Genomic DNA, 23771 nt, shown 5'->3' with positions numbered 1-23771 from the left:
AAATTTTTGACTTCTCCATGGTTTCACAAAAATTGCTCTAAAAATTTTTTTGAAAGATAATCACAACCTAAAACACGTGTTTGAAAGAATAAAAATAATAATAAAAAATAAAAAATAATAAAAAATAAAACAAAAAATATCAAAGTGAAATGTTAGCAGTAGTAACTGTCAAACTTAGTACTTAAGGAAATCAGACATTTCATACTTAATAATCTAATATAATGCTTAAAATTCATGAAACATGTACCAGAGCATTAAAAAATTTCCCCCTCTAATAATTAATCTATTTCTATTACTATCCAACTTTATAACTTTATGTACAAAATTAACTCTCTTCATAGCTCTGTGAATGAAGTATAATTTTTTTCAGGATAAAATACATGCAGCAAAATTTTCTATCACAATAAATTATTAACATGTGATCAGCAGTGATTAATTCAAACAAGCCTCCTTATGGTCACATTAGTATTTCTAATAATTTTGCCTTACTAATATGAATAATTGCCTTATAGATGTCAACATGCTGTTCAGAATACATACCTCTAGTGCAAGATCTCGTGCATTGGAGATAAGAGGAAATGGAGGACTGGCCTTGTTCATGTGTACAGTGACAGCGTTGTGTATCTTAAATGCGTTCTGGAAATCTCTATTTTGAACAAGTTGTAAAAGCAGTGAAATATCCTCCTGGCTCTGATAATCTACCAAAGTATGTTGGATATGTTTAAGTGAAGAAAACAAGTCTTCTACTTCTAGTAGGAAAAGAAAAAGACATCCAAAAATTAATTCCCTCAGTCTTTTCTTTTTAATTAAATCATAGCTGTTTTAATTTCATTAATGTATGATTTAATTTTTTTAATACATTAAAAAAATTTGATACATTAATGCAATCATGGAGCACCATACACTGGTTTTATATACAATTTGACATATTTTCATCACACTGGTTAACATAGCCTTCCTGGCATTTTCTTAGTTATTGTGTTAAGACATTTATATTCTACATTTAGTAAGTTTCACATGTATCCTTATAAGATGCACCGCAGGTGTGGTCCCACCAATTACCCTCCCTCCACCCATCCTGCCCCCTCCCCTCCCCTCCCCTTCCCCATATTCTTGGAATTCCTTCAGTCTTGATTCAACATTGGTTTTAAGAGAGTTTTCCAAACCTGTAACAATATACATTTCCAAGAAAATAAAAATTCAGCACATATTTTATAGTGTCAATCACTGTTATTTTACTGACATATAAATAAAACTCTTTAAATTGTATAACAGAATAACTTGCATATTTTTAAGTGTTGTAACTATTAAAGTTTTTTGCTCACTATAAAATGAAGGGAAGAATACAGAAATAAAGAAACTTAAAACCACCAATAATCCCCTCACCTAAAAAATAAGACTTTTTCCTTTAATATCTTAGAGTATATTTCCTTTTTTTATTTAACAGTACACTGTAATTGTTTTCCCCTATCACCGGTCTTTTACAACATGATATATAGTGGCTCTATAATATCCTATTACATGGTTTAACTATTATTTATAGTAACCATTACACTAAAGCTGAGCATTTAGGTTGCTTCCAATTTTCTGCTACTTTAAGTAATAGTAAGCATTTCAGCACATAATAACCATTGCTGCATATAAACTTGTCTGAGGTTCTAATGTTTTCTTAAAATAATTCCTAGAAATAGAAATTTTAAATAAGATCTTGACATTTTAAAAGTCAAACAGCATTCTAGGGAAGTTTTACTAATTAACATCCCATTAGCAATACTTTCACCAATATTCCATACTGTCATTTTTAATACTCTTCAGTTTCTTTGATTAATAGGATGGTTGAATTTACTTGTACTTAAAAGGCACTTCTTTTGTAGTCCATTATGTTTTAATGAATAGGTATGTCTTCTAAAACTGTACTGAAAGTTGTGGGCATGTGTATGTACTGCCTGTTAGTGTACATACACAGCACATGCATTTTTCTGGGAAGTGGTTAAGAACATTGATACTCCCTTCCCTGTTCCCCAACAAGGTGTGCGTGTATGTGTGTGCCTGTGCACAAGCATGAGGATATCCTCTGTCCTGTTTGTTTGGAATAGTTTTCCAATTTTTCCATTTGTCCCTATTCATTATATTTGTGGTTGCTTTTATTGTAGAACTTTTCAACTCTTACACGTTAAGAATGATTCCCCTTTTCGTGTGAGATTTCTTTCACTGTTTCTATGCTTACTAACTCTTTATTGGTCATTAAACATTTATCTGCATTTCTTCTACCTTCCTATGGCTTCTATTTCATTCATCTGGAATTTATTTTCCCATAGATTTGAGAAGAAATTTTAAGTTTATATTTCTTCCAAAGGGTTAACCAATTATTATAGTACCATTTATTGAATAATCCTTCCTTTTGCACTGATTTATGATGATACCAAACTCTTAAATATATGACAGGGTCTGTTTCTAATTCCATTGGTCTATCATACTAGCATTACAGTCTTTGTTCATAAGACCTGATCACTACTTCTAAAAAAATTTCTTGACTACTGAAATTGAAAGTTACAAATCATATTCCTGCAGTTTTCTCTCACTCCTTTTCCATTCTTCCAAAAGAGTCTTCTATTGAGACTTTGACTGAACTTAAACCTGTAAATGAGGGTGGGAAGAATTTACATCAGATACTGTCTTATATGCAGTCACATGGAAGAAATCTCCCCAGTTATTTATTTATTTATTTATTTATTTTTGACACAGAGTCTCACTATGTTGCCCTCGGTAGAGTGCTGTAGTGTCACAGCTCACAGCAACCTCAGACTCTTGGGCTTAAGCGATTCTTTTGCCTCAGCCTCCCAAGTAGCTGGGACTACAGGCACCCACCGCAATGCCCAGCCATTTTTTTTGTTGTTGTTGCAAATTGTCATTGTTGTTCAGCTGGCCCAGGCCGGGTTCGAATCCGCCAGCCCCGGGTGCATGTGATCAGAGCCTTAACCACTGTGCTACAGGCACTGAGCCCAGTTACGTTTTTTTATTAGTTTTCCTCATACATAGCATAAGGCTTGTAGAAAAACCATTGATTCTTATACATTTATCTTACATTCCACTATTTAAACAACAAGTAAATTTTTAAATAGATTCTAATAGTTCTTAAGCAGATTTCTTTTTTTCTTTTCTTTTTTCTTTTTTTTTTTTTTTTGAGACAGAGCTCACAGCAACCTCAAACTCTTGGGCTCAAGTGATCCCCCTGCCTCTGGGACTACAGGTGCCTGCCACAATGCCCAGCTAGTTTTTCTGTTATTTACTAGAGACCAAGTCTCGCTCTGGCTCAAGCTAGTCTAGATCTCCTGAGCTCAGGCAATCCACCCGCCTCAGCTTCCCAGAGTGGTAGGTTAAGCTGATTTCTTTAGGTTCCCCATGTTCCCTCCCTAAAAACAGTCCTCCTTATAAAATATACACATTTACTCTTCCTTATTTTATACATACATAGTAGTCCTTCAGTATCTGTAGGGGGGACTGATTCCAGGATCGCCTCCAAAATCTATAGATTCTTAAGGCCCTTATGCAAATGGCAAAGTAACTGCACATACCCCATATACATTCCCAGATACTTTACAAGATCTCTAGATTGCTTGTAATACTTAACATAAATAGTAGTTATACTATATTAAGAAATAATGACAAGAAAAAAATGTCTGTACAACTTCAGTACAGATGCCATTTTTCTTCAAATATTTTCATTCTGAAGTTGGTTGAATCCATGGATGCAGAACCCACAGATTCAGAGACTCAACTGTATGTATATACAGGGTGGTCATTACACAAGTTTTGAGGCAGACAAAAATCAAGAAATGTAAAATCTGTGTGGACAGAAACAAACGAAGCCTTCCCAGCAACACTAATAAGCTGAGCAAGTTGAAACTTGCAGGGGTTAATGAGAAAGGATGATGTCAACTATGTTTCTTGGAAGTGAAATAATGAACCATAACATGGTCTGTCTCAAGACTTTCCTAGTGACCTACTCTCCATATATATATACCATAGATACAGTCATCAGTAGTTTAAAAATACAGCAACACTGGGGAAAAAATTACAGTCAAAACTGTTAATGACTTAAGAAGTTGTGACCCAGAGCTAGATAAGACTTGAGAAAGCCAAAATTTAATCATAAACCAATATAATATTTACAAGGAAAGGAAAAATATGGAAAGTCAGATTCCATCAAATGCAAAGAGGTTAACAATTTCTTAAGAGCATAAAGAATTCCTCAGGAGAATAAAGAATTCAATAGCTTTAAAGTATATTAACAGCAAAACAGAAAAATAATTTTTTTTTTTTTTTTTTTGAGACAGAGTCTCACTATGTTGTCCTCGGTAGAGTGCTATGGCATCACAGCTCACAGCAATCTCAAACTCTTGGGCTTAAGCGATCTCTTGCCTCAGCCTCACAAGTAGCTGAGACTACAGGCGCCCACCACAACGCCTGGCTATTTTTTTTTGTTGTGGTTGTCATTGTTATTTGGCAGGCCTGGGCTGGGTTTGAACCTGCTAGCCCAGATGTATGTGGCCAGCGCCCTAGCCGCTGAGCTACAGGCACTGAACCAGAAAAATAAATATTTTAAAAGAAAATTTAAAAACCAAAAAAGCAGTTAAGGTAATCGGCTGCAATCTTATGGGGACTACAGACATCCCTAAGTGGATAATTAGATTCCTGTTAAAAATTTTTTTTTGTGTGTGTGTTTTTTTTGTAGAGACAGGGTCTCACTTTATGGCCCTCGGTAGAGTGCCGTGGCCTCACACAGCTCACAGCAACCTCCAACTCCTGGGCTTAAGCGATTCTCTTGCCTCAGCCTCCCGAGTAGCTGGGACTACAGGCGCCTGCCACAACGCCCAGCTATTTTTTGGTTGCAGTTTGGCTGGGGCTGGGTTTGAACCCATCACCCTCGGTATATGGGGCCAGCGCCTTACCGATTGAGCCACAGGTTTAGTGATTGTTAAAGGGGCTCAGCCCTATTAAGGCAATGAGAAAAATCAGGAGTTTCAGATCTCATTGCTGACTGAAAGCAATAAGCAATTAGAAAGCAGTAATTGTCTCCCTGGTGGGTCTCTTCAATCCCGGGGGGAGATAAAAATTTTAAGCAAAAGAGTTTCTGCATAATCTCTCTTGTGCACCAAAGCCACCCCCAAGAACACTGAAATACTGACATCACAAAAAAATATATATATCCTATAAGTCTACCTTTGGGCTATAACTACTGGTATTATGACACTCTGTACCCTTTAAGACTTTTTACATGACATTGTAAATGTTGTTTTACGATCTAGTTTCCATTATTCCTCAGAGTAAATTCATAGGATAAAATTACTGATTAGATAATAAGAACATAAGCTTTAATACTGCTAAACTGCCCTCCAGATTTGTACCAATTCATATCTCTTCCAACAATGAACATGAGTCCCTATTTTCACAAACATGAACCAAATAAGGATTATCAACTTTTAAATTTTTGGTGATATGGTAAAGTTGAATATTTTTATAAGATATAGCCATTTCTTATATAGCTATTATAAAGTATTTCTTCTTTCATTCATCTTTTTGTTTATCTTCTGCCCATTTTTCTACTAGAGTGCTTTTTCCTTTAGTTCCTGGAATTCACTCATTAAGGTACTCATACCTACTTTCTTCTGTAACCTTGATTATTATACTGAGTTTTTGTATTTGTTTTTTATAGTTACTCTATTTCCTCCAGGGCAACTGCTTCCTTAAGTTGCACTCTTCTTGCTTCTAGCTTTTCATATTTAAAATATCAAAATGCTTTTTAATTTTAAGTATAATTTTTAAATATTAAGTATAAATCAGATGTTGCAGTCATATGCCAGCAAGAACAATTAGGAGAACCTAAAGTAGGAATGGCTTATTGAGAGAGAAAACTTGAAATCAATGACCTTACTTCAGGAGATTAGTTAAGAGTTGAGATACTGCTCAGATAGGAATTAGAAAATTTTGTGGTTAGTCTACAATAAATGGTAGCTTTAAAGTTCTAAGAAATAAGTAGGCTTCTTGTGTGATAGGAACAAGATCTCATCTTTCACTCAGGAGGTCAGGGACTAAGATTAGATCTATATGAATTGGAAGGCAAAGCAGAAGAATACAACCAAATCCCAAAGAAGCAGATGACCTAGCTATCCACCTAAATTATAGCACAAGACTAAATAATGGGTAGTGAAAGAACCTGAAAACAATGGCAACCCTAAAAATGTCAACAAATTCACACGAACTTAAGGTTCAAGTCTTTAGGTTAACATTAAAGACCAATTTAAACTTGTTCCACGTAAGTAATCATCCTTTACACAGTGGTTCTCAATATTCCTAATGCCACAATGTATTTTCATTGTTACAAAGGGGTCATGACCCACGGGCTGAGAACCACTGCTTTACACCATCACTCACCTTCATGAAGTTCTACTCACATTTTTGTTCTTTAATTAATAAAAACTTTTTTTCAATAAAATTTTTCCTTAGTTGTTTCCAGACTCATCATGTTAATCAGTAGTGCCTGACTAAATTGAGATCGCTTGCATTTAAGCTCAGCTTTTATAAATAGACAACAGCTTTTATAAACAACCATTATTGAAAACCAGTATGTATTTGAATTACACAGTATTGTATTTGAATTACATAGTATTACTCACTGTGATTATTAAACAGTGTGCTATAGAACAATTATATTTTTATAAACACTGTTTTACTTAATTCTTATGAAAACCTCCAGAGTCTTTTCCCAATATAAAAAAATATACAAGATACTTGGAAGTCACATCAAATCTCTATAGATGAAGAAAATGAAGTAGAGAATTGATATGCCTAAAGTCACACACAAAAATGACAGCAGAATGAGAATCAATTTTTTAATCAATTTCTTTTTTCTGAGAAAAAAAAACTTTTTTTTCTTACAGATTCTAGGGTTTGATTGTGATATGTCATTTATCTGTTTTAGAAAAGTTTTCCGGACATGTCTTTTTGCCTAACACAGTGACATGTAATAAATGTATACTGATGAGGGCTTAGAGGAGCTGACACACACTAGTTATATGACTTATATCCTTTGGGGGTCTCTCTTATACTCAACTGTGTGTGCACGCACACATATAATGTACACACTTGTGCTTTAATTCACCCTTCAAATGTTACCTTTATACATACTGTTGTATTTTATTGTGGATATTTTAACCAAGAGTCTTATCTTTAAATATTTTCTCAGAGTATATTATTTCATCTCTAACATCACGCTGGAAAAGTTCAGCGAAAGAAAACAAAATTGCAATTTCTGTGAGCTCAGGCTAAGTACCTTTTTGAGAAATGTTACTAAGAATCTTTTAAATTTTTTTTTTAATTTTTTTTTTTTTTTTTTGTAGAGACAGAGTCTCACTTTATGGCCCTCGGTAGAGTGCCGTGGCCTCACACAGCTCACAGCAACCTCCAACTAATGGTCTCAAGCGATTCTCTTGCCTCAGCCTCCCAAGTAGCTGGGACTACAGGCGCCCGCCACAACACCCAGCTATTTTTGGTTGCAGTTTGGCCGGGGCCCGGCTTGAACCCGCCACCCTCGGTATATGGGGCCGGTGCCTTACTGACTGAGCCACAGGCGCCGCCCATTAAGTATCTTTTAAAGCAGTGGTTCTCAACCTTCCTAATGACATGGCCCTTTCATACAGTTCCTGTGGGCCACGACCCACAGGTTGAGAACTGCTGTTTTAAAGGGTTGCAGTTGCCTACATAACCAAGCAGTAAAGCAAAATTGATAACTATGATTTAAGTGGATAAAGTTTTCAGATAAATTCCATTGCTACTTTCATGATCAATTTAGCTGGGAATGTTTCCAAATTAACTTTCTTACGAAGAAAAGCTGTCCAAAGCACTTTCATACTCCAGGCTCAAATGTTTCCATTAAAAATGTTTCATGGCGCCTGTGGCTCAAAAGAGTAGGGCACCAGCCACATATGCGGGAGGTAGCAGGTTCAAACCCAGGCCCCCCCACCCCCGTCAAAACCTGCAAAAAAAAAAAAAAAATGTTTAATGAACAAGTAGAACAGATTAAGTTACCAGACACTTGTAAGAGTTTTTCTTTTTCTTTTTTTTTTTTTTTTTGAGACAGTCTCACTATGTTACCCTTGGTAGAGAGCAGTGGTCTCACAGCTCACAGCAAACTCCAACTCATGGGCTTTAAGCGATTCTCTTGCCTCAGCCTCCCAAGTAGCTGGGACTACAGGCGCCCACCACAACGCTGGCTATCTTTTGTTGCAGTTGTCATTGTTGTTTTAGCTAGCCCTGGGCTGGGTTCGAACCTGCCAACTTCGGTGTATGTGGCTGTCATCGTAACCACTGTGCTATGGGCGCCAAGCCAAGAGTTTTTCAAAACTTCATTAAGTCTATGTAGCTTGACAAGGAAATATGAAGTAAAACCAAGTGTAGATGTAGCAAATACAGAAATACTTAAAGAAAAAATCTGAAAAATCAAACGATACAGTCCTGTGGTAAAATTAGTATGTGTTTGAAAGTAAGTTCATCAATTTAAAGGACATTAAAAATGATGCAGTTTCAGGTGGCACTGTGGCTCAAAGGAGTAGGGCGCCGGCCCCATATGCCGGAAGTGGCGGGTTCAAACCCAGCCCCAGCCAAAAAACACTGTTAAAAAAAAAAAAGATGCAGCTTCTATCCAGTAACATTTTTAAGATCACACAGAAAGCAGTAAGACTTTGGCACTAGTCTTAAAATACTAATGATGATAAATTAGATGAGTTCACTGTCTTTACTCAGTTCTTTTTAAATAAATTCTGACAAAGGGTCTTTTCTGTGATACTAAATATAATACAACAATATGATGAATAATAACTGTTGGCAACATTAACTCAAAGATCTTTGTTTGGATACACATTCTCATTCATATTTTGATTTCATATAAAAATCCTTAATTTCAAAGGTGAGAAAATTTAGTTGTAAGTTTAAAAAAAAAGTTGCTCCTGGTGGTGTCCATAGCTCAGTGGGTAGGGCGCCGGCCATAGACACCGAGGCTGGTGGGTCCAAACCCAGCCCAGGCCAGTTAAATAGCAATGACAACTTCAACAAAAAAATAGTTGGGCACTGTGGCGGGAGCCTATAGTCCCAGCTACTTGGGAGGCTGAGGCAAGAGAATCTCTTAAGCCCAGGAGTTGGAGGTTGCTGTGAGCTGTGACACCATAGCCCTCTGCCGAGGGTGACGTAGTGAGACTGTCTCAAAAAAAAAAAAGTTGTTCCTAAATGATACAATTTTTAAATATAATTTTCCACACAAAGAAATGTTCCATTCTCTGATGATTCTGTTACTCGAAACAAACAAAAATCCACCTAAATTCTTCAACACTGCAGATAATTACAGAGGAGTTTTAAAAGTCCATTCAGATACAACTAAATCAGTCCTGTCAAATACGCACACTGGGGCGGCACCTGTGGCTCAAGGAGTAGGGCGCCGGTCCCATATGCCAGAGGTGGTGGGTTCAAACCCAGCCCCGGCCAATAACCAAAAATAAATAAATAAATAAATAAAAATACGCACACTGTTCTATAATAAACATGAAGCGATAGAGACAAAGGAGAGACAACAAAGAGAGAACAGAATACAAAAAGAAGAGATTCCCTTCTCCATCCCTACAGACAGACAACACACACAAGGAGGAAGAACCACATGGGCAGAGAAACAGAGAGAGAACCACAGGGCTAGTGCGAAAGTAAGTGTCAGGTGGGAAACAAACAAAGGAAAGTACTGGGGCAGAAAAATACCCAGAGCAGGCAAGGCAGGGACACTACAGTGGAGAGGCAGGTGCAGAGGCAGGCAGAGCAAAAACTTTGGTAAGAAATTCTAGTCTGTAGCTTCTTTCCTATAAGGAAGTTCTTTATATTCAGTTAAAATTCCTTGTCTTGCAGTTTGATCTATTTCTTTTTACTTGATTTTCAATAGAAATTGAAGTTCTCATTGTCTTCTCTAACATTTCTTTCTTTTTTGAGACAGATTCTCACTCTGTAGCCCTGGGTAGAATTCCATGGCATCACAGCCCACAGCAACCTCACATTCCAGAGTCAGGAGAATCAGCCTCTGAGTAGCGGGGACTATAGCGCTTCCCATGACAGCTGGCTAATTTTTCTATTTTTAGTAGAGAGGTATTGTTGCTCTTGCTCAGGCTGGTCTCAAACTCCTGAGCTCAAGTAAATGATCCTCCTGCCTCAACCTCCCAGAGTGCCATGATTAGAGACATGAACCTCCATGTTAAAAGATAAGATCTTAAAGAAAAAATCACGTACATTTGGCTCCTGGATGAAATTCATAAGAGAAATACAAACATATACATAGGTCCACAAATCTACCTCCCTGAACTCCCTCCTCCCTCCCTGACCCTCTCCTGATGGTCTAAAATGTTAACAGAATGAAGACTTTAGGCAACAGAAAACAATCGCCAAGAGTTACTTTATCTAAAAATTCTATCTTCAAACTCCGTAAAACATTAAAATTACCTAAGAATTGTCTTTGATATTTCAAAGCAGTGGAGATAGCCATCTACCCAGATTAGCTTTGTTTATTTTTACATATTACTCTCATTTACCCTGTATGAAAAGAGACAGCTTCTAGAGATCTACTGCAATGTTAAGAATCTTCCATTTTGATGAGAATATTTCAGATTGTATATGAAACCAGGACACTGTATCCCTTGATTGCACAAATGTACACAGCTATGATTTAACAATAAAAAAAAATTAAAAAAAAAGAATCTTCCATTTCATTGTATAAATAACACCCTTTCTTTTAACCTATCCTCAGAAATTTTAATTCCTACCAACTACACAATTTTCGGAACTTTTAAGATTTGTTTTCCCCTAAAGTGTAGGGTCAAATATGATATTTGGGTGAAAAACCTATTAGGAGATTGTATCAGCGTCCAACACCTATATATTAAAATTAGAAATTCATTCAGAAAATCTTTGCTTAAATAAGGGGCAATCCTTTCTTTTTTTTTTTTGCAGTTTGGCCGGGCCGGGTTTGAACCTGCCACCCTTGGTATATGGGGCTGGCGCCCTATTCGCTGACCAACAGGTGCCGCCCCAATCTTTTCTTCTTTTTCTTTTTTTTTTTCTTTGTAAATTTAAGAACATAATTCAGATCCCCAAAGTTTGGTTTTAGTGGATTAGGTCAAAGGGAGTTTATTAAAAATTACAAGTTTATCAAAGAGGCTGAAGAGTAATTACTCATTAACAAATTGATTTAGGAAATTAAAAACAAATACTAGACAAGTTTGTAAGAAAAGACAGGTGAGAGACAGCAGAGCAAAAATCTTACCCCTAAATGTGTTAAGACAATAGAAAACTGTGTTAAGGTGATTACTAAGTACAAAAGCCTCATGATTTGCCTCTGGACAAAACTGAAAAGTACTTACTTGATGAAAGAGAAAAAATGCCCCAAACTTGGAGTCAGAATACCTGAGTCCTAGCAATGACTTGATTACTTATTAGCTGTATTATTTGCCACTAGATAAGTCTTAACTCTCTGGGCTTTTCAATAAAATGAGGGGGTTTACCTAGAATAGTATTTCTAAAATTTTTGTTGGCAACCTATTAAAAATATAGATCCTAGGCTCAGCACCTGTAGCTCAGCAGCTAGGGCACCAGCCACATACAGAGGCTGGCAGGTTCAAATCCAGCCTAGGCCTGCCAAACAACAATGACAACTACAACCAAAAAATAGCCAGCTGTTGTGGTGGGTGCCTATACTCCACTACTTGGGAGACTGAGGCAAGAGAATCACTTGAGCCCAAGAGTTTAAGGTTGCTGTGAGCTATAACACAACAGCACTCTACCCTAGTGACAAAGTAAGACTCTGTCTCAAAAAAAGAAAAAAAAAAAATTATATATATACATATATAGAGATAGATATACAGATACTTTATTTCTCAACCCAGTGTATGTATGTGTGTATATGTATATACCGGTTTGAAATAATATACTTTAATATTTTACTTTAAAATATTTTCTATTTTATACTTTAATATTACTTTAAATTTTTCTATTTTATTCTAGATCTAAAAATTACTGGACATAGGATAGCTAAAATAAAGACAGTAACAAATGGTAGAGTACGTAGAACTAGAACCCGTACACATGCTGGTGATGGTGAGTATGCTGAATAGTGGAGCCACTGTGGAAAATAGATGGCAGTTCCTCAATAAATTAAACACAGAATTACCATATGCTCCACCAACTGCATTCCTAGGTATATATCGATAAGAATTAAAAATGAGTGTTCAGGGCGGCGCCTGTGGCTCAGTGAGCAGGGCGCCGGCCCCATATGCCGAGGGTGGCAGGTTCAAACCCAGCCCCGGCCAAACTGCAACAAAAAAAAAAAATAGCTGGGTGCTGTGGCGAGTGCCTGTACTCCCAGCTGCTCAAGAGGCTGAGGCAAGAGAATCGCTTAAGCCCAGAAGCTGGAGGTTGCTGTGAGCTGTGTGATGCCACGGCACTCTACCAAGGGCCATAAAGTGAGACTCTGACTCCACAAAAAAAAAAAAAAAATGAGTGTTCAAACAAAAACTTATATAAGAATGTTCATAAAAGCAGTATTCACAGTAGTCAAAACAAGGAAACAAACCAAATGTCCATCAACAGATCAATGAATGAACAAAATGAGGTATATCCATATGGAGGAATACTATCCAACCATAAAAAAGAATGGAGTGGCTCAGTGCTGTAGCTCAGTGGTTAGGGCACTGGACACATGCACTAGGGCTGGTGGGTTCAAACCCAGTCATGGCCAGCTAAATGGCAATGACAACAATAACAAAAAAATAGCTGGGCATTGTGGCAGGCACCTGTAGTCCCAGCTACTGGGAGGCTGAGGCAAGAGAATTGCTTGAGCCCAAGAGTTTGAGGTTGCTGTGAGCTGTGATGCCACAGCACTCTACTAAGGGCAACATAATATGACTGCCTCAAAAAAAAAAAAGAATGGAATACTGATCCGTGCTATTTATACAATATGGATGATCTCTGAAAATATATTGAACAAAGAGCCCAATCACAAAAGGGCACACATTGTATGTGATTTCATTCATATGAAATGTTCAGAATAAACAAATCAAAATATATTGCTGGTTATCAAGCTGGGAGGAGGGGAGAACACAGACTTGACTGCTTACGGGTACAGGTATCTTTGCAGGGTGATAAAAACATTTTGGAATTATATGGTGGTAATGGTTACACAACTTATCACTTAATTATCACTTAATTGATATTAACCTTGGGCAAGTTACTTAAGTTCTCTGAGCCTCAGTTTCAGAATTTTCTTGGGGACCAAATGAAAAAATATAGGTGAGCAAGTGGGATACTTACAAGTTTGGTTGAAATGTAGTTTTTGTAAGAATCAGAAGCTATCAGAGAGATCATCTAACCGTCTAGTCCATGAAATTAATTTGCGGATTAACTACTAATTTTTATTTCATTTTTTAAATAATATACTAAATACTAATGAATTTGGTATAGTACCTTGAATTTTATAGTGTGCGAATTATACAAGGTCAGACAATTAAGTTAGAGAACTTGTCCTAAAAAAGGTGCTAAATACTTCACTGCTGAATGTCACTATGGTCACTTTCAAGGTGCACCCCTTGGGAATCTATGGGCCAATGCCAGTACCTAGTCCACCCTGAACGCTTTTCCTGAAATGACCATCAGAGCAGTCATTGTATGAAGTCTGACAATTAAGTTTGCGAACTCATCTTAGGAAAAATGCTATATACCTCATTGCTGAATATTACTTCTGTTATCAAATGGCCAAGGGGAATACTCTGAAGGTGACAATAGTGATATTCAGCAATGAGGTATGCAGCACTTTTTCTAGAATTAGTTCATGAATTTAACTATCTGCTCTCATATGTTAATAAAGCTATTATTTAAAAAATGAAATAAAAATTAGTAGTTAATCCGCAAATTAATTTCATGGACTAGACGGTTAGATGATCTCTCTGATAGCTTCTGATTCTTACAAAAACTACATTTCAACCAAACTTGTAAGTATCCCACTTGCTCACCTATATTTTTTCATTTGGTCCCCAAGAAAATTCTGAAACTGAGGCTCAGAGAACTTAAGTAACTTGCCCAAGGTTAATATCAATTAAGTGATAATAATAAGTATTTAAAAGCAGTTCTGACTCTGCTGTCCCTACACTTTTCAGTATGCAATTATGTCATGCATTTCTGAATATGCCATAAGAATGAAGCAAATCTTTGCAAGAGAGGAAAATTTTAAACCTACTACTAACTTAAAAAGTGCAATGAGGGCTTTGTTTGTTTTTTAGTGCCTTCCTCTGTTGCCCAGAATAGAATGCAGTGACATCATGATAGCTCATTGCAACCTCAAATTCCTGGGCTCAAGCAATCCTCTTACCTCAGCCTCCCAAGTGGCTAGAACTATAGGTATATGCCACCATGCCTGGCTCGTTTTTAAATTTTTTGTAGAGACAGAGTCTCAACTTGTGCCCAGGTTGTTCTTCAACTTCTGGCCTCAAGCAATCCTTCCACCTCAGTCTCCCAAAGTACAGAGATTACAAGTATGAGCTACCAAACCCAGTCTGGAATGAAGTTTTGATGCATCATGAAAAGACTGAATGATATAGCAGTTAATTATTTTTCAACAGAACTATATATATTTAACAACCAAAATTTACATGACTATACATATAATTCTAATGAAGTTTTAAATCTTTACTTTTTAAGTTTACTTTACTTTTTCTGCAATTTGATGAAATCAGAAAATTCTCAAATGGTCTCAACCCTTCAAACATTAAACCCAGTATTAATAGGTTTAATCATTTCACTTCTGGGTTAAAAAAAAGTCCCTAAAAGAATGGCTAATGAAGTTCCTTTGGAACAGTGAAGCAAAAACTTGATAGTGAAAATAATTAACTTCTCAGAGAAGTAGCCTGAACTAAAACTCAAGATTGACTGGCACCGGAATTTTGTTTGTTGGTTTTATATTATTTTTTTGAGACAAAGTCTCACTTTGTCGCCCTCAGTACAATGCTGTGGTGTCACAGCTCACAGCAACCCCAAACTCTTGGGCTTAAGCGATTCTCTTGCCTCAGCCTCCCGAATAGGTGGGACTACAGGCGCCCACCACAATGCCTGGCTATTTTGTTGTTGTTGTTGTAACTGTCATTGTTGTTTGGCAGGCCCGGGCTGGGTTAGAACCTGCCAGCCTCCATGTTATGTGGCCAGCGCCCTAAGCAAGGAGCTACGCACACCAAGCCTATTTGTTAATTTTAAATAAACGTTATTTTAAAGCCAACGTTAAGAAAAGTTTATCATAATCACACAAAATTCCAGTATGTCCCATGTCGATCAAAAGTCAGTTAAACATCAGAAAGAAACGTGGAAGTGCTATTTAACTTCAAAACATCAATAGTCTTTAAATAGTTTGAATATCCAGAGACATCTGGCAAAAAATATACAGATGCTAATCAAGACTAAAACATGCTATTACAATTATGGAAATGGTCCATTCTTTAGCCTTATTCATCCTAGTTTTTTTCCACCTTGGTGTGTCTTTTGTTTCTTCACACCAACGGCATCTGGCATAGCTTAGAAAGACCTTAGTCACAAATTTCAAGGGTCTCCTTATTAACCACAAAACAGATGGCTCACCATGAGTGTGCGTGCCCTTTCATAATGTCTCTTTAAAAGTGTAACGATTACACAGTCACATACATGATGGTCTTTCCTAGTGTATTCTCTTTAAATATTATTACTATATTTACTTATCTACATCCCTGGCCCAAAATTACTTATCTGAGAACACAAGAACAGTAAAATCTATAATCTAGAAATATTTCAAAATTATCCTAGTTTATCCCAGCCCACTCTAACCCACATTCTGTTCTTTTCTCAGGATTTCTTGTCTTTGATTACAAAAGAGTAGACAGACAATATGTGTCGCAAACCAAGCTTTTAAAACTAATGCCAATTTTAAGAAAGTATCCCTAACGTAGTAAAACTTCTACAATTTATAACACTAATTTTAATTATTCATTTGAAATTAAGTTCCCAGTCACTGTTCTCTAATTTTTTTTACTAGATTTTAACTGCTTTTAACTTAAGCAAAAAAATTTGAGTATTTTCCATAAATCTCATCCCCACACTTTTATTATTATACATTGCCAAATTTACAAATACTTTCAATAAAAACCACCCAGACAATTAAAGTACTTAACCTTTCCAATCACATTCTCAATTCTAAAAAGATTACTTTGTTTACTTACAAATAAATGACGATACATAGTTTGAAAACTAAAGGCTCACACTCAAAGAAATCAATCAGTTGCCCCATCTTTCCCTCATATGAAACACACTTGCTGTTTCAGGTTGTGAAAAGGACTGAGAAGTTGTCTCCTGTCATGTGCCTATTAATCAAAATCCTGGCAAGGAGACAATTTTCAGGGAGTTCTTCTGTTATAGTTTGATGTGTTAGCAGATTATGAACAAGAAAAAAAGGACTAGTAAAAAGCAATTACACTTTTTGAATAAAACCTTACACCTGAATATATAAAATATCTGAGGCTATGACTGACAATAACAATCTTATAATTTATGCTAACTTTTCGTGTTTTCTATAATTAACAAGAATTTGTGTTGAGTGTATTAACATTAAATCTATCACTTATTCCTCAAAATATTAAATCGCCTATTCAAGAAACAAATTATAAATACCTGGAACTACTTCAAATTATTTTAAAGTAAAATATGTAAAACTTTTATTTTAAGTTCAAGGACTACAAAAAGGTCTTTTTGAAAACCACAGTGGATTACAAATTAGAAGAAAATAACAGCTGTCCTTTAATCTGAATTTGCAGAAAAGTCAGCAACAGAACATACAATCAGAAATAGGAAAAAGCAGAAAAAGACAAATGATCTCCAAAGTTCTGGGCTTAAGGAAAAACTCCATAACTTTCTGCATAAGTGAATCTGGCTTAAGCTATTTATGTTTCTTTACTGTGATATAAAATCATTGGCTACAGTATAACATAAACTTTCTCCAATAGACAATATTTACAGAATATGTTAATAAATAAGTAATAATGAAGTGGTGGGAAATGAAGGCTAGTAAGAAGCAATCAGGAATACAGCATTTTTACTCTAACAAAACCCTTAGGAAAAGAAAACATACAATTGCTTCACATAAATGTATTAAGAAAACACATAATCTTTTAGTTTTCACTGAAATTATAATGTCAGAAGGCATTTAGCAGACTTTACTATGACTGAACACATTAGCTATGATTTCTTTTTTTTTTTTTTTTTAAATAGGTTTTTCTTTTTTTTTTGTAGAGACAGTCTCACCCCATGGCCCTCGGTAGAGTGCCGTGGCCTCACACAGCCCACAGCAACCTCCAAGTCCCGGACTCAAGTGATTCCCCTGCCTCAGCCTCCCGAGCAGCTGGGACCACAGGCGCCTGCCACAACGCCTGGCCATTCCTCGGCTGCAGTTTGGCCGGGGCCGGGCCCGAACCCACCACCCTCGGTATATGGGGCTGGTGCCCCACCGACTGAGCCACAGGCACCACCCTAGCTGTGATTTCTTAAAACACAAAGCATGTACATTTGAAATGTGGATCCTTAATAAACTTATAAGAAAAGAAACTGATGACTTGATGTAGCAGAAACTGCTCCAGACTTGGAATAAAAGGGATTTAGTGAGGGACAAATCTAGCATATATGGTACCTTTGTACAATATTAAAAAAGGTGCTTAATTCCAGGTAGCCATAGCTGTGGCCTGGCGAGTGAAGTGCAGGCTGAATGTCAGTCACCACTCAAACTCTCCACTCGGTGCAGTACACCTCTACAAATCTGGCAAATTCAAACTTGGCTCTACTACCTACTAGCTAAGTGTCTTAAACAAGTGATTTCACTGAGGTTCAATTTCTTTTTTTTTTTTTTGTAGAGACAGAGCCTCACTTTATGGCCCTCGGTAGAGTGTCGTGGCCTCACACAGCTCACACAGCTCACAGCAACCTCCAGCTCTTGGGCTTAAGCGATTCTCTTGCCTCAGCCTCCCAAGTAGCCGGGACTACAGGTGCCCGCCACAACGCCCGGCTATTTTTTGGTTGCAATTTGGCCAGGGCCAGGTTTGAACCCACCACCCTCGGTATAGAGGTTCAATTTCTTTATCTTCAAAAGAGAGGTTACAGAGTCCTGTGAACAGGATTACTATGGGTATTACATGAAATGGTGTCTGCCAAAACACCTAGTACAGAGTTCAACAGACTCTTAAATGAACAGCCAAACAGTAAGTACAATGACAAAACAAGAAATCTCTCCTTTCATAGAAAAGTAGAAACGTCTCTTTTTTCACATCCTCAAAATAGTAAACCAACAAGAAATAAAATGCTTCATTTGGGTTAGTCTGGTTTTAAAGGGAACACAATGTATAAGGCTGCATTTCTCAAACTGATTTCTACCAACTCCTAATACTAGTTTTGTGAGGACTCGTGTGTGTGTGCGTGTGTGCACACACACACATTCCAAAGGCTGTAAGATATCCTTGAAATAAGAAGTTGCTTAACTTATTTAAGCCAGTGGTCTCAAACTTTATTTGGTCACAGAACTCATTTTTTGTTTTTAATCTATTAATATCTCATAGAATTAATTTTTCTTGTTTTTTAGTTTTTATGCTTTCACAGAACAGAATTTGGAGATAATAGTATAGAAAATTTGAGCCGTATTTTATGTATATGATGCCATATGAACAGTATCAGTTCTTCCTGACAATCATTAATTAAAGAAATCAAAGTTTAAGCTATAGTTATTAATTTTATTACTATTTTATAAACTTTAAGGAAATTAGAAATTCTAAATCTGAAAATTATTTTTCAGTATTTTGATATAAAAGTTTGTGAGTTTGATATAAAAGTAAATTTCAAGGCTTTAAATGTTAGTCCACTTGTAGAACTTTTTCATGTCTTAAAAACATGTAGTGACAAAACATTTAAGCCATATGCTTTAGCTCTATGTGGCTAAAAATAAACAACGATTATTACATGGCCTTTCCAAGAAAAGAATCAATCCAGAATTCAAGGCTATTACTTACATTCTATTAAACCCCTCTTCCTTCCAATATATATTACAAGGCAGAGATAAACCAAAGCTAATCATTTACTTCTATCCTGCTATTTTTACTTACCTAATATTTTCACAGCATAATGAGGACTTTCTAAGACAATTCCTTCCTCTGTATCAAATATAGGGTTATCTATTCCAGTCTTGGGAGGAATTTGGGCTAGTTTCTTAAGTCTCATGGAAGAATTAAGGTCAAGTTCTTGCTTTTTCCCTTCTTCCTCTCGCCTACGTCTCATGTCCTCCTGTTGTTGTCGAATACGCTCCAACTGTGCACTTCGACGTACTGGCATCATCCTGTTGCCCAAATCTCCAGGGCAGTCGACAGCCATCTCTCGGTGTTTCTGATGTTCCTCTGGTGATGCAAGATCAACATTTTTTACTTCGTTGTCTGATTCCTCTGTAACATGCCCATTCATATGGGATGTTGTCATGGTTATCTATAAAAACCTGTACCACTTTTTATAAATCAATTTTTCCTATTAAGCCAATTCTCTTGATTCTGTAGTATAAAATCCATGTTACTTCAAAAAAAAAAAAAAAAAACTTCTCACATCATATAATAATGCTATGAAAAATATCCATGAAGAAAATCTAAGGGGAAAGATGGGGGGAAAAAGTATAAGAATTACAATATAAAAGTAGATTTTACATAACCCACTTCTAATCTCCACATAATATAGAAAATAGCTAATAAATATATAATATTATTTTCTATATAAATTAAGTACCTTCCTTTCACTTTATAGACATTGCTGAGGAAATTTTAAAAAGCTCACTCCCCCAAATTTGAAGCATACATTCAAATATACAGCTGAAAAAAAGATAAACACATTATTGAAAAGTTTAGCAAAGTGGGAAAATAAAAGTTTTGGGTACTAGAGAATAGGTTGCTTAAAGTGTAAAAAGGTGTTTTAACCAGTTTTTTTTTTTTTTTTTTTTTTTTTGAGACAGAGTCTCACTTTGTTGCCCTTGGTAGAGTGCTGTAGCATCACAGCTCACAGCAATCGCAAACTCTTGGGCTTAAGCGATTCTCTTGCCTCAGCCTCCCAAGTTGCTGGGACTACAGGCGCCCACCACAACACCCGGCTGTTTTTTTGTTGTAGTTGTCATTGTTGTTTGGCAGGCCCGGGCTGGGTTCAAACCTGCCAGCCCAGGTGTATGTGGCCAGTGCGCCCTAGCTGCTGAGCTACAGGCACTGAGCCTTAACCATTTTTTAATAGTTGTCTCAACACAGTGCCTTATGCTCAATTAATAAACATGAGATTGAAATAACTTTTAAATCTTTAAACTTTGAAATACAAATTAACTGCTTAAGAAATTGATGACGAGCTATTTGGTATAGCAACCACGTTGGTGGCTCACTTGACATACAGGCAGTATTTCATTTTTAGGAGTTTTTGAGATGAAGATGCCCAATGAACAAGAAACTTTAATTAGCATCTGAAGCATCTACAGGATAAAACTGCATTAAATGAGAACAAGATTATAGGAGTTATCAATATATCATGCCTGGGAAGTACAGAGGAAGGGAAAGGAGGGGAGGGGAAGAAAAAGAGGAGGAGGAAGGAAAGGGAAGAAGGAAGAAAAGGGAAGGAGGAAGGGAGGGAGGGAGGATGGAAGGAGCAAGAAGAGAGAGAGGGAGGGAAAGGAAGGGAAGAGGGGAGGGAAGAAGGAAGAAAGGAAGGAAGGAGCAAGCAAGAAGAGAAGGGAAGGGAGGAAGGAAGAATGAACTCTTTATAAGGATTACTTTAAAGAAAATGATACCTGTTACGACTCAAAAAATTTTAGAAGTCATACTATTCAGCAAAAAGAATGTATTGAACTTGAAGACAAGAAAACTGAATATTCACTCTGGCTCTGCCTCCAGCTTTATGATTTAAAACCAGTCATCTTCTCCCTTTGAACCTCAGATTCGTAGGTTGGATCGAGGGGTTTTTTGGTTTGGCTTTTTTTTTTTTCTTTTGAGACAGAGTCTCACTGTGTCACCTTGGGTACAGTGCTGTAGAGTCATAGCTCACAGCTACCTCAAACTCCTGGGCTCAAGTGAACCTCTTGCTTTAGCCTCCCAAGTAGCTAGGATTTAGAGATGGAGTCTCACTCTTGCACAGGCTGGTCTCGACCTCCTGAGCTCAAGCAATCCACCCACCTCAGCCTCCCAGAGTGCTAGGATTATAGGCATGAGCTACCACGTCCAGACTAGCTTTTCTATTTTAAGTAGAGATGGGGTCTCACTCTTGCTCAGGCTGGTCTTGAACACCTAAGCTCCAACAATCCACCCTCCTCAGCCTTCCAGAGTGCTAGGATTATGGGTATGAGCCACAGTGCCCACACAGTTTTGAGTTTTAAATAAGATCATGAATGTAAGTTATAAAATGAAAATATAACTATTAGTATTAGAATGATTCTTATATTTTAAAAATCAATCAACACATTTTAGATAAGACAAATATTTTACATGAGGACACTGGCTTTTCATCAAGCCATTTCTCAGGCATAATTAGGCAGATTGTTTATATATGTGTGAACCCACACATTAAATCTAATTAGTCTCCTTCCACTCAAGACTTAAAAATATTTACAATAATAAACCTACTACCTCCTTGAGTTGAGCATTACTTCATAAACAGGTTGGTCAGCACAATGTCAACTAAATAAAAGCCAGGTTTCCAGATAATATTCCTAATGCTAGTCATCTTTTCTCAAACATCTTAGGTCATAATGCAAATAGGGACAAATGCAAACTCAGCTTTCTTAATGTTTTCATTACAAGTGAGCAGAAATTCATGTAAGAAGTACTCCAGTGCTACACTTAATTTTAAAAATCCAGAAGTGTACTTTATTTTCATAAAATTAAAACTCTTAAGTAATTATAATAATTATAATAATTTAATATGTATTTTTTACTTAATATAATGCTAGTCTTTATAAATTATAAACTAAAATTAAAATTCAGCTTAACAACTCTAAGGCTGTGTCCATATTCATCATAAAGAAAAATTACAAGTCATGCCACAGAATGGGCCAGATGATCTGGATCAGAATTCTTATGTTTAGACTATTTATTACCATGCTTGTCTATATGGTTATAGTCTTTTACTCGCAAAAAAAAAAAAATTCCTGCAACCTAATAATAATCTGCTTAAAATTCCATTTTGGCTATTTCCCCAAGAGTGTTCACAGTCTATTAGGAGAGACAGAAAAAAAAATTAAATGATTTTTCTTCCCCAGATGGTCTCTCTTCAACAGATTCAGGCTCTGTTAAGAGACAGGGGTCATGTCTGATTCTCATAGCGCTTAGTACAATATAAATTACATAAGGAATGCGCAGTAAACATTTGTTCAACTAAATTCAGAATATCACAAATTCACAAAGGATGTACAGACACTAGAATATAAAACTTAAGTTTGTGATAAAAGGTGCCAAGAAATACTCAATACATAAAGATATATTTCTTTAAGCTGCATTTCAAAGGATGACTAAAAATTAAGTCAGACAGAAGAGGTTCTGTTCCAAGCAGACAATCACATAACAAATAGGAAGGAAGAAATTTGAGTGGCACTTTCAAAAAAAAGAATAGAATGCAATAAAGCTGGATGTATCAATGGGAGCATGCCATACATGAATAATAATAAAACTCGAAAGGCAAGCAAGAAGCCAGACTAAGGAAGAGTTTTAGACCTTTACCCTGAACATCCTAAAAATAATATAAGAATTTAAGCATGGGATGACATAATCACATTCACATTTATAGAAATATCATTCCAACTGAAATATAGAGGATTTATTGAAGGGTGACAATGAGACCAGATTAAAAGCACTTATAAGAAATAGGGCCCTGGACTATAGCAGGAATAAAAAAAGTTATGTTTAAGAAATATGAAAAAAAAAAAAAAAAAAAAAAAGAAATATGTGAGAGGCTGGGTGTGGAGGCTCAGGCCTATAATCCTATCATACTGGGTATTCAAGGAAGGAGGACTGCTTAAGTTTAGGAGTTAGAGAACAGCATGAACAAAAACCAAGACCCCGTCTCTACTGAAAATGGAGAAAATTAGCCAGGCAGGTGCCTGTAGTGCCAGCTACTTGGGAGATTGAGCTAGGAGGATTGCTTGAGTTTAAGGTTGCTGTAAACTAGACTAATGCCATGGTACTCTAGCCTGGGGCAACAGAAATCTGTAGGACATAGAATGAACATCTATTTCATATAGCAGGGCAAAAATAGAAAAGGAAACATTGTTTCTCCTCCTCCCATGAAGGAGGAAGAGAAGAAAGGAGTAGTAGTAACACTAGTAATAACAACTACAACTATAGGTAACATTAAGTGAGTATTTCTTTCTGTGCAAGACAATATTGCAAGTACTTTGAACAAGTAGGGGAAATTACAAATAAAGGTAGTTGAGCTAAAATAGTCAGGAGAGTAGTGGAAGATGTGACTACAAAGTTAGACTGGGTGCAGCTTATGAAAGATCTTAAATATAAATCCTTAATTTTGGAGGCAGTAAGAGAGCCATCAAAGATCACGGTGGCTCACGTCTGTAATCCCAGCACTCTAGGAAGTGGAGGCAGGTGGACTGCCTGAGCTCAGGAGTTTGAGACCAGCAT

At 36.5% G+C, this 23771-nt stretch overlaps 1 protein-coding gene across 6 annotated transcripts in view; it reads right to left on the bottom strand.

Moving 5' to 3' along the window:
- PALS1 (protein associated with LIN7 1, MAGUK p55 family member) overlaps positions 1-23771 on the bottom strand; it is a 95454-nt gene that overhangs the window by 42611 nt on the left and 29072 nt on the right. For 4 of the 6 annotated variants that reach the window (XM_053602271.1, XM_053602272.1, XM_053602274.1 and 1 more), the window contains exons 3-4: positions 19236-19762; positions 541-749 (exon numbers count right to left, since the gene is read on the bottom strand). In XM_053602271.1, the coding sequence (XP_053458246.1) occupies positions 541-749; positions 19236-19602 (576 nt within the window). In that variant the 5' untranslated portion in view covers positions 19603-19762. The remainder of the gene's footprint in view (positions 1-540; positions 750-19235; positions 19763-23771) is intronic. The other 2 variants (XM_053602276.1, XM_053602275.1) reach the window with 2 other exon arrangements.

Source organism: Nycticebus coucang, chromosome 9 (genome assembly GCF_027406575.1).
Source record: "Nycticebus coucang isolate mNycCou1 chromosome 9, mNycCou1.pri, whole genome shotgun sequence".
In the NCBI taxonomy this organism is placed as follows: domain Eukaryota; kingdom Metazoa; phylum Chordata; class Mammalia; order Primates; family Lorisidae; genus Nycticebus; species Nycticebus coucang.
Note: the sequence above shows the minus strand (reverse complement) of the source record. Positions and strands in the feature narration are given on the sequence as shown.